We start from the raw sequence: 12,247 nt of genomic DNA, 5'->3' as shown, positions 1-12,247 counted from the left end.
ACTGCGGACTACCACACCCGGTTTGGTCTCAATGTGGTGCTCTATGAGATCCATGCGGCCGGGCAGGGGCGGAAAAACATCCGCAAAACATTTCGCAACATCCGTGACTTGGGAGAACGAGAGATGATCTCCCCCTGGAGCCAGAGCGAGGGACTGCACTTTGGTGTTCACTTCTGGCCCGAGATCATCTACTCTACTAACTGTTGTCGCCAACATCACAGTGTTCCCCTGTAGTAGAGTAGGCGGGGCGAGACCGTGGTTCGAGTCCGGTGAGTAATTGTGAATTAGCGCCAGCTGTAAGCACACCGGCCTCGAATCACGTAGGAGATGGGAGCATATAAAAGGAACGAGCGACCGGACCGTCGAAGAGAGAGGACCGGGCCCGAACTTATGTTATACGTTTGTATTTATATTTATATTTGTTGTTTATGTTATTTCGCCGGCGGTCGTCCGTGAGGGGCCGCCGGCTGTTATTATTTATATTAAAATTTTGTTTTTAATGTCTGCCGGTTCCCGCCTCCTTCCTTCCATTTTATTGAGCTTTGTTACATCCCCTAACTCCACTTTTTGAGGAGGTTGAGGTGAAAAATCTTATGTGCCCCGCTCCTGTCCGATCGTACTACCTCATAATTGAGATCTCCTATTCGTTGTAGAGGATGAATCTACAGGACCGGGGGGTGCTGGCAACTTGATCCGTGAAGTTGAGCTGATCATCGATCACACCTCCTTGGTTTCGTGCCTTTCTGGAAGGTGTGATGGTTGATGAGCCCAGTTGAATGGAAAGGTTGTGATAAGTCTTTGTATTAGCTGGGGTTACAAGCAGTTCTGTTTTTGGAAGGTTCAGCTATAGGTGATGGCCTTTCATCCAGAGCGAGATGTTGGCTAGGCACGAGTTGAAATGACAGAGTGGATTTGAAAACACATAGTGAAAAATGAAGGAATGTACAAGACAAATAAAGAAAAGAGAATAAAGAGAATAAATAAGGTGCAATAGTATAAGTGCAAAACAGTAATACTCAAGTGCCTTGTCGGTGTCCTTGTTTGGTGGAGTCGCACAGGTAGAGTCGATGGTCTTTACTCTCTTTGGTCTTCACGTGATGAGGGCTGCACGCGGTGGTTAGTTGTACTTACTGTATATACCTGTTTAGTCTAGCAATTGAATTCGGCAGGACACGCCTTCCAATATCTCCCAATAACACGTGAAACAAAAGCAACTATTAACACATGACTCAGCGGACGCACACAATGGGAACGAAACTGCGTTAGACTGGGTTAACTGTGATGATTATTCATACTAAGATTTTTTTCAATGAATTAGTTCACTTTAGATGTATAGGTGGAAATGTGAACCTTTATTAAAGGGCAAACTTCAATTTTCTTTCGCTGTAATTGAATGAAAATCTTGTTGTACAAATGTGCGCAAGCGTGGAACAGATCATGCAGTGTCGTAAATCCTTGCAAAACAGAATTTTCATTTGGGCAGGCACGTTTTCTATAACGTCGTTATGCACATGTGCGGACAGATCGTGTACCAACACCTGCCTCGCAGTTCCCCGCCATGCTCCTGTTTGAACTTATCAATTCCCGTGGGCTCATGGGAAAAAGTAGTATCCCAAGTATCCGTCGCTGGGTGCTTCAGAATGTGGGCGTAACCAGTTAGCCATCCTGGAATTTCTCATCTACTCTTATATTAATACTGAGGTTTGGGACATACTTTATTGTTTTCACATACTATATAGTAGGTAAGTAGGCGGTTTCGGACGCCACAGTAGTATATACATGTCCAAATCTCGCGAGAAACAGTGCACCAGGCCAAAATTTGTTTAAAGAAATCTGAGGTTTGGGACATACTTTTCTTTCGCCTACTGCTTTTTGGCTACTATATAGTATGACAATATGTAGTTTGGGACTTCGCCACTTGTGGTCTTCGCCATGGACGTAAATCCCGGGGGGATGGAGAGGACACCTCCCCCTCCATCCGAGGGTTGTCTCCCCCAATTCAATTAAACTCAAATTCTCTATTGTCATAAATATATTTATATTAACCTAAACTAATTGTGTAATTAGAAGAAAATACAAACGCAAAAATGCTAAGCTAAGCATTCAGTGTACTGAAACTTGGGTGATTCATCAACCTGTCACTGCTACTGACTGTTTGTTTGGCTTCACTAACATGAACAAAGTTTTTTGGCGGAGGCAGTGCACTACAGGGTAAAAATAACAACCACTCAATTATGTCGATGTACTGTGACTTTGTCAGACGATGTTGCAGTATAAATCAGGATAACAAGTGCTTAAAAAGTATCTCATTTTTAACATGTAGTGTCATGGGTAGTGTGTTTATATTTGTTTCCTCTCTTTACAACAGAGACAAAAAATATATAAATGGAAAAAAGCTTTTTTGTTCACTTGCATTACAGTATGTGACAGTTCAGTTATTATATGACTGCACGTCTGTCACCATCTCTAGGACCTTACTGTCCCATCCAAAGCTTTTCATAACTCTTATAAAAGGCATGCAACTGTCTTGCTTGTTGTGGTTCAATACTAGTACTAGCACAATATTTACTGCTGTTGATTTGCACATGCATGGAAGTCTAGTATGCAGTTGACAATTTGATGCAAATTAAAAGCAACCATAAAAATGTGCTGAAGGCTATCTTAGTCTCAATGTATTTTTATTGTTAACTGTAACACATCTCAATACTATTGAAGGAAGGAGTCGGGAACCGGCAAACATTTAAACATTTAATAAAGCAATATAACAGCCGGCGGCCCCTCACGGACGACCGCCGGCGAACAAAACATAATATAAATACAAACATAACATAAGTTCGGGCCCGGTCCTCTCTCATCGACGGTCCGGTCGCTCGTTCCTTTTATGCTCCCATCTCCTACGTGATTCGAGCCCGGTGTGCGCACAGCTGGCGCTAATTCACAATTACTCACCGGACTCGAACCACGGTCTCGCCCCGCCTACTCTACTACATACCCCCATCACCCCTCACAGGCCGGGGGGTACCCCCGCGACTGTGCAAGCTCCCTCCCCCTCCCTCGGGGGGGGTGGGGTGGGGGGTATGCAGCGACGAGACGAGACAACGGAGACGGGAGCCCTCGGAGCGACCGGAAAGAGAGAGGGGAGAGAGGAAAAAAAAAATCCGGTTCCCCGACATGCTGCCGCTCGTTCCTCAACCAGCCGGAGTACTCTCCTTCGCGGTGCCTTGCGGTGGCCCTGGGGCTTCGGTGGACGGCTCGACCGTCCGTCCCCTGGCGGCCGGCGGTGGCTCCTCCTTTATCCGGGAGTCGGGGCGGGTTCCCCGTCCCCTGTTCCTCCCCATTGGGCGAACGGACGCAGGCTCCGGCCTCTGGCAGGCGGTGGCTCACCCGGCACTTCCGCCCCCTGCTCCTCCCCCTCGGGGGACGGACACAGGCTCCGGCCTCTGGCGGACGGCGGCAACCCCCCCGCTCCCACTTGGACGAAAGCCACCCCACCTCGACCCAGGGGCGCGGCAGCAAAGGTCGCCGTTCCACCGAAGTTTTGACGGTGGCCGCACTGTGCACTTCCGCTTCGGGCAGCCACTGGCGGACGCCCTTCGTCCGCGCTGCCCGAACTCTCCGGCACCGCGAGGCCACTCGGCGGCGAGGACTCTCCGACAGCATGTCTCTCCTTCCTCCCGGGTTTCGGCACCAATGTAACACATCTCAATACTATGGAAGGAAGGAGTCGGGAACCGGCAAACATTTAAACATTTAATAAAGCAATATTACAGCCGGCGGCCCCTCACGGACGACCGCCGGCGAACAAAACTTAATATAAATACAAACATAACATAAGTTCGGGCCCGGTCCTCTCTCATCGACGGTCCGGTCGCTCGTTCCTTTTATGCTCCCATCTCCTACGTGATTCGAGCCCGGTGTGCGCACAGCTGGCGCTAATTCACAATTACTCACCGGACTCGAACCACGGTCTCGCCCCGCCTAGTCTACTACATTAACAAAATAATAATTATTATAATTATTAATGAAAGATTTAAAAAAAGAATATCGAAGAAACTTAAAAATTAGCATCACCCTCTAAAAACAATGAAAACTGCAGATTTTTTGCCAACAAGAGCATAAAGTGGACATGTGAAGTGGAATTTCCACACCAGGGTCATTATACTGCTAAACGTTTCCCTGCACTGATTAAATGGTGATTAAATGTAGGTTAACACTAGTCTGTTGCTAGCTAACTTTCACTATGGAGATTAAGCCAACAGGTTAATACCACTCACAGACAATAGGCCAGTGGTTCTCAACTCTGGCCCGTGAAATCCAGTTTCCTGCAGAGTTTATCCCCCAACTCTGATATAAAACACCCGAAGAAGCTAATCAGCGTCTTTAGAATAGATGAGTTCAACTTAATGCGGCGCATCGCAAATCTATCATCGTATGACGTTTAAGTACCGCAAAAGAGATTCAATTGCAGATTGCGCGGTGCGCATTTTAATCGCTCTCGCGGTACTTTACTGCGATATGCCAAACAATCTGCGCAGACCAACATTAAGTTGAACGCGTCTGTTCCTGAAGTCACTGATTAGCATTTTAAGGTGTTTTATCAGAGTTGGTGCTAAACTCGGCAGGAAAGCGGATCTCATGGGCCAGAGTTGAGAACCACTGCTATAGGCTACCCACCTTTCTTGGTGCAGATTTTGATTTGACGTTACTAGGCAACATTGTGGTCACTTTAGTTTTGGCGCATCTACGGCCTACAACTAAACAACGTCATTGAGAGCGTTAAGGAAGAACCAAACAATTTCATGCAGATACAGGGGGGAGGTCGGTCAATATAGACGTTATTGCTTTTTGGTTAATCGGGATTTTTAACTTTTACTGCCCAAAACAAAGAGATCATAAATTGTATTATGATATAAAAATACATAATGAATGATGATGGTTTGATCATTTTATATTAGTTTTTACATATTTTTGGGCCTCTGTAATTCATGGGCCTTGGAATTGTCCTAACTTTATAATGCGCCCCAGATCCCAAGTGAGCATTAAGAATTGTCTAACCCGATGGGACACACTTATCAATTGCAAAAATATAACGTTAATTAATGTGGTGTTTCTAATTAATGAGATAAAAAGCAGTTTTAAAAATACATAACTCTCGAGTTTCCCCCCCCAAAAAAATGTAACACTACTTTTCACTACAAAATTATATTGTCAGGTCCCATTTATTTTGATATCGAGTATTTCATGTGTACATTGCAGCAGTTGTTTTACTCATTATTATTCAGAATGGTGCCAATCTCTTCTTCCTGGAGGCTCATGTGATCACATTTGTATGCTGTTTTTGCTATGTTGCAATATTGTTGAATCAATTAGCAAAAACAAAACAAAATGTGACAGTCAACTTTGACATTAATTCACTATTAAATAAATGCTCAAATGCAGGCTGGGAAACGGGAAAGTTTATCCTGTTAAGCATAAACTATTTATATCTCTTTTTATAATACCCTTATATTGATTTGGAAAGATTTAGAAATCTTTTTTATCTTTGTTAACTTTCTTTTCAACGAAAACAAAACGAATCAAATACAAACCTTATGCTTTGCGTCCAGCAGTCCTCTATTTTATATTTCGTAATAATTTATTAGTGACAAAGTTGACAGACCCTATTCAATCCCAGTCTTCTCATCATACATCAAACTCAACGCAAACTCCGCCCCTTCTCAGATCAGTCTGACGGGGCAACGAACGGGTTCAAGGCAGAATAAAACATTCTTAACTGTTCCAGCAACTGAAAACGTATAGCTATGGTCATACCAACCACGAAGAAACAACATTTATTAGGTAAACAACCAGTAGTTCATGAAAATCGTTATTGAATGTTCATATTAATGGCCGAAATGCACCGATTCAAGATTTGCGTGTATCATTAGTTCCCAGGTTTGGACAACGTGTTTCCGTGCTTCTGCTGGTATGTTTCCTTTTGGTGTCATCATATTTGGTAAGTTATCGATAAAATACATGACAAATATGTTTAAATGTACAGAAAAATGTATTAAACAAAAAGGAGTGAAAAAAAAGGTCAGTTAAGATTTTAAATAAAAGTCACAGGAAAATATATTTAATTATATGCAAATAAATAAATGATAACTGCTTGTTTATGCTTTGATAATCACCAACACCTTAAAATCTTTCCTATTACCAACGTAATATGAATAATAAAATGAACAAACCATTTATTCTAATAAAACTGGTACATGCATTATACATAAATTGGTTTTATCGACCCAAACAACTTTTATTAATTCGCTTTGCCCAATAGGAACTCGTGTTTCGATTTTGTGAAGTTGTTTGTGTGGTGCACTTAAAACTCTTTTTTTGATAAACTTGTTCCAACACAAGAACATTATCTGAATTGTGTTTGTCAAATAAGGTTTGTGTCTCAGAACAGGTTTGATAAATACCTGCCCTATTCATACCTATAGGCAGGGTTAGAAAGGGGTTTCAATAATTATGCCTAATATTAGCATGCTTATAAATGGTGTCGATAATTCAACTTTATAAATATACTAAATCATTTAAAAAATATTCCTATGAACAGTAAATATTAAATGACCTCAGCATGCAATGTGCTATTGGATCACCAGCAATTACCTTTACACACATGTAGTTCTTCGAATAAAACCCCTCTTTTCTTCAAGTGTACCAACATCCATTGTTGTAATATCACAGATGTGAAGTTAGTGGGACACAACTGCTCAACAGCAGACAAGACGAACACAATACATGATTCTTCCTTCACTGCTTCACAATGTTATCCTCTAATTATTCTGCAAATATTAAGTACATACATGGAGAGATGCACTCACACATCCGAATACAAACATTTGCTTTGAGTTTTTTTGGGTGGGACATGGATTTGATATTTACTAATGATTGTTAATTGCTGTTAAAATCAAGCACCTGCCTGACCTGTTGTTTCTGTTCTGGTGTCTTTAATAGGTTTTACCGAGATTGCCAACGATGAGAAGATATGGTCCCCCCAGTCCTAAAGCTGCTCGCCCAAATGCATCATCTGGAATATCAGCGTTTGACATGGGAATCAGTCAGGAGGAGTGGGATAGACTACAGAAGGCTTTTGACTGGCCTGGTCCAGATCATGAAATCACTCAACTGAATCTGACCACGAGTCCAGTCTACACAACATTCTCTATTGTAAGACTCAATGACACTTACAAAATAGGCGATAAGATCCGTGTTACCATCACAGCCAGAGATCACATCAAGAACTTGAAAACATATGGAGGTGACTTTTTCCAAGTAAAGCTATTCAACTTAAAATTAAAGGTACGTTTCTAAGTACACTTGAGTTTGAATATATTACTGTCTAGAATGTTTATAATAACATAGTGTTTTATCTACATGTATTTGCTTATAGAGCAAATAAAATAATGTATTCATTTATTATTATGATGCATTTACTTGAAGGCAAGTGTTTATGGAGAAGTTATTGATCATCGTAATGGAACATATACTGTTGATCTTCTGTTACCATGGGAAGGACAAGCACAAGTGTCTGTACGTCTGATGCTCTCCAGTGAAGTTGTATGGATTCTTAAAAAGTACTGGGAGACTTTCCCACGCAGCAACTATATCGGTTACTTTGAAGGACCAGGACCCAATGGAGTCAAGATACGTGAAGAAGTAGATTGTAATCTTAAATGGGGCTCTCTTCGAAGTTGGAGTAAAGGCAACTGCTGCTGTGAGTATAAGGATGTGAAAACAGAAACGGTGTGGCAGTGTGACAGACCAAAACAACTTTCCTGTGACTACTGGGTGTATCATTCATATGGATTGATGGAAAATCATTTCACTCCTTTTGAGAGTCACCTTTTTGCAAGGTAAATGGAAGCTTGTGGCAGTCCCTCAAACACCTTTAACACACATATTTTGTGCATTTGTATTGATTTGTAAATTAAGCTTATTTTGAGTGTAGATCACTGCAGTTAATAGAAATATGGCAGCACAATGATAACTTAAAATATAACTGGTTCGCATGTCTCATGACTATTTTTCATATGTCTGTTTCATCACAAGAAAATGTTAGCACCCATTCATTTTAATTGGAAGTTTAAAGGGAAATTGTGGTGTATGTAGATGGAAATAGCTTATTCTCAGGTAATAAAACATAACGCTTCATGATGTAAGGTCTTTATACTGTACACACCTCTGTAAGACAAAGTTATTTAAATAATCGCACACATGGCACCTTTAAATGCAGAGAACGACCTGTATTGGGAATAAAAAAAGTTGTGTACACACACAGTGTAATGAGAACATTATGCTTTTAACTAAAAAAACTAAAGTAATCTGTTTAAGGGAAAGTGCACCCAAATATGCAAATTCGGTTATCATTCATTCACCCCCCAGATTTTTCCAAACCTGTAATTTTTTTTTGTTGCTTAAAAACAGATATTTGGAAGAACGTCAGTAACCAAACAGATCTGCCTTTATTACTCCCATAGCATTTATTGTTCCTACTTTGGCAGTAGACAATCACATTTACGCAGGTTTGGAACAACCTGAGGCTTTACCATCCCTCTGACCCGGCAGCCATTTGAAAGGTGCTGATAGATCTGTTTCTTCAGATAAAATGAAACTCAAATCTTAAAGGTCCCATTCCCCATTTCATTTAGTGTGTAATGTTGCTGTTAGGGCATAAACAATACCTACAAAATGATAAAGCTTAAGGTTCAGTGCCAAGCGAAATATTGTCATTAACAGAATTCGCTTTTCGAGGACTACAGAGAATGGCTGGAATCGGACTACAGCCCTCTACTTCCCTGGTACATGATGTCACGATTCCAAGTGCTTTTAATAACCTCGGCCCAAAGGAATACAACAAAAAATGGGCAAGGCCTTCTTTAGAGAAGAGCTGCTGGAGTATTGTTTGGTGATCAGAGATCGTAAAGATTTTATGAGCTGCACGCTAATCTTCTTTCACTTTCATCACAGTGCCACAGCTGGTAATAAGAATTCAGCTACACACATTCTAAGATAGCCAATGGTCAAATAACATCTTCCATGACTTTAATATCGGCTGTGAAAGCTGTTCTGTGTAATTCACTGATATTGTGTTTGTGTGCGTGCATACCTCTTAAACACTTCTATGAAATGTCCTTTTGTAGTCCTGCTTGCAATTGTCTCCTTGTCAATCTGCTCATTTTATTATCCAACTCGGGGTCCAACATAAAAAGGCAAAACTAACGCTTCTTTTATTGGTATTAAATAATATAACCGGTTTGACACCAATCGGTCCGGTGTCATTTCCCTCGCCATAGTGGGAAAAAATTTAGATCTCTAACAAAGATTGACGTTTGCACATGCACTAGCAGACCTCCATTACACTTCAATCGATCCGCATGTTTTTAACTGATGAACTGAAGTTGATGTCATTGTTACAGTTAATTGCCAAAAGCCAAAGTTCATGAATACATGAAGTGCAGACAACAGACCTGGTCAGCTTTATCAATCAGAGCTTTTTGGAAGGAGGGACTTTATATAGAACGGAAGAAAACCTGGCGTTATGTTAGAAGAGGAACAGCGGTGAACAATAGACTTGAAATATAATGTGTTTTTTTTAATTAGAAACATTAACATCCATTGTTAAAATCCCCAAAAACATAACCAAAGCCTCAAAAACAGCAAAAGACTGGCTCCTTTAAGTGTGTCTGCGCAAGCAGTCCTTTAAAATGATAGGGAGGATGAGAATTCTTAATTTTTTTATATATACTGTAAATACTCTGCCAATTACTTTTTTTGTCATTACAAAAACATCTAGAAGAAGATCCAATTGTTTTTTTAGAATGTTTTAATTTTTAATTACAAAATATATGCACAATTCAGAACTTTCAGCAGAAAAACAATCAAATACATCAATAATGAATTCCTCTAAAAAGGTAGAGAACTGCCATGTAGGTTTTTACTGCCTTGATGTTTCAGTGGTTTCAAGAGAATGACCCACCTGTGTTTTAGTGTGTATACTCTAAAGTTTAAAATGTTGAGTTTAATTTTTAAATTTATGACTTTTAATATGTATCTATTTTCTTCACAGCAAATTAACAAATGTTGGTATTGCTGGAGACTCACACATCATAAGTGTTGTTCCCAACACTGCAGGCATTGGTATGTTCAGAGTGGACATAACATGTTTATTCAAGTAATTACAGTCTTTTGCATATCGCACACCCTGTTAGAAAATATTGTTTCTATGCATTAGATGATGCAGAGAGATGCAGATCGGGTCTGACCACACCAGTTCCTGCAGGATTCTATTTTCAAGATGTCTGGAAGTCTTTTGTATGTAACACTAGAAGGTTTAGTCCTTCACAAACGGCCGGTTGTCTTCAAAACAAGGTTCTTTACCTGTTGGGAGACTCTACCACAAGACAGTGGTTTGAGTTTTTTCAAAGAAGAGTGCCAGGCTAGTCCCTTTTTATAACTCATTTTACTTTTACATTTAATCATTTAGCTGACGCTTTTATGCAAAGCAACTTACAGAGAGTTCATGGAGCAATATAGTGATACCTGTTGAGAGAAAGAGAGGGTTAGGTTTTTTTTTAAGAGGGATGTTGTTATATGTTAAATGTGTAAACGGAACTTTAATGTGCTGAATGATCCATGAACTATACCTATAGCTACTGTATGAATTTATAAGGAAAAGTTCATCCAAAATGGCTCACTCTCGTTCTATCACAGAGGTATATGATTTCTTTTCTTCAACTCAAAGATTTTTTAAATCCAGATCCGACGATATTAAAGGAAATGTGTCACAATATTTAAATTCAGTGCTCTCGTTAAATTTCGATAAATAAATTCTCACACACAACAATAACTCTAGAACTTCTTTATTTACCAACAAAGACATTCAGATTACTTTAATCTTTGATATTTGTGCTTTTACGTGCTTTAACAAGTTGTTAACTGTACAGGGACTTTTCTTTTAGCCAAAATAACCCAAATTTGCATAGTCAGCCACATGTTTTGTAAGACCCGGCCTTTGAATGAATGAATTGTTTTAGTACATATTTATATGAAATCCAATTTGTTATTTAGATCTAAAAGGAATGAATCTTCAGACTGATCCCAAGGTTGGACCACTGATGGCGGTGGAGCTAACAAAAAATATCATTATTCACTGGAGGCCACATGGATTTCCTCTTCGGTTTCGTATCATGCCAGCTGCTGATGTGCATTATCTCAGCAATGAAATTGATTATATAACCGGTGGCCGTCATACAGTTGTTGTATTCACAACAGTTGCCCACCTGGTTTTGCACCCATTGACATTTTTTGTACATAGAATGGCCAATATTCGTCAAGCAGTGATTCGACTACTGAAGCGTGCACCAGAAACTACGGTCATCATTAAGTCTGGGAACACTGGATTCACAAAGGTACAATACACTGTAGTTTTTGTTGGGTTTCTGTTAATTATTTCAGCAGCGTTGACAATTGCCTGTTAAAATATATGAGCCTGGGAATAACTACAAACTCTGTTTTTCATATTTTATTTTTTCATACTGTGTGAAGTTCACATTATTGTGTATGTACTTTGTGAGCAAACACAATTTTTGTCCAGTAGCATTCAGGAGACAGATGTCTCTGAATCATTTCACATTGTGTGGATTGCTTTAGCCAATTAATTTGTTCAGACAGTTCATTTATTCAAATACACTTTTTAAGATAAATATTATTTTCTATAACATCCCAAAAGTACTTTTTTTTGCATACTCCCTTAATACCAAGCACCACTCCTTTTTATGTAGTCTAATTCCTCATTGATTTATTGCTCAATCTATTTAAAAGAACCTCTCTAATTGTACAATTTGAAATATTGCCCTCTTTAAATAAATTGTTTAATTTACTTAAACTGCTTAGTTTTAAAAGCTTAAAGCTGGGTAATCTTCAGATAAAAATAATTACCTAATCATGCTATTTAGATTCTCAGCTCTAGCACTTTTTGTAAGTTTTTGTGATGACAATTTTTTTGTTACAGACTGAATATGGAATTGAATGGTACAGGATGCAGTTGAACACAGTGGTGAGGGAGATATTTAGTGATATTGATGGAGTCATCTACTTTGATGTCTGGCAGATGACTTCATGTCACTACACGCATGAAAATATTCATCCAGTCCCTGTTATCATCAGCGATCAGATTGATATGATGCTCTCATATGTGTGCCCTTAA

The 12,247-nt window shown here is 39.8% G+C and overlaps 1 protein-coding gene across 1 annotated transcript in view; it reads left to right on the top strand.

Moving 5' to 3' along the window:
- Positions 1-12,247, top strand: part of LOC130412869 (NXPE family member 3-like) — a 17,870-nt gene extending 5,623 nt beyond the window's left edge. Inside the window, exons 2-7 of the mRNA XM_056737661.1 lie at positions 6,997-7,341; positions 7,483-7,895; positions 10,109-10,179; positions 10,274-10,477; positions 11,110-11,450; positions 12,053-12,247. Of these exons, the coding sequence (XP_056593639.1) occupies positions 6,997-7,341; positions 7,483-7,895; positions 10,109-10,179; positions 10,274-10,477; positions 11,110-11,450; positions 12,053-12,247 (1,569 nt within the window). The remainder of the gene's footprint in view (positions 1-6,996; positions 7,342-7,482; positions 7,896-10,108; positions 10,180-10,273; positions 10,478-11,109; positions 11,451-12,052) is intronic.

The sequence above is a fragment of the Triplophysa dalaica genome, chromosome 23 (genome assembly GCF_015846415.1).
Source record: "Triplophysa dalaica isolate WHDGS20190420 chromosome 23, ASM1584641v1, whole genome shotgun sequence".
Taxonomy (NCBI): domain Eukaryota; kingdom Metazoa; phylum Chordata; class Actinopteri; order Cypriniformes; family Nemacheilidae; genus Triplophysa; species Triplophysa dalaica.
Note: the sequence above shows the minus strand (reverse complement) of the source record. Positions and strands in the feature narration are given on the sequence as shown.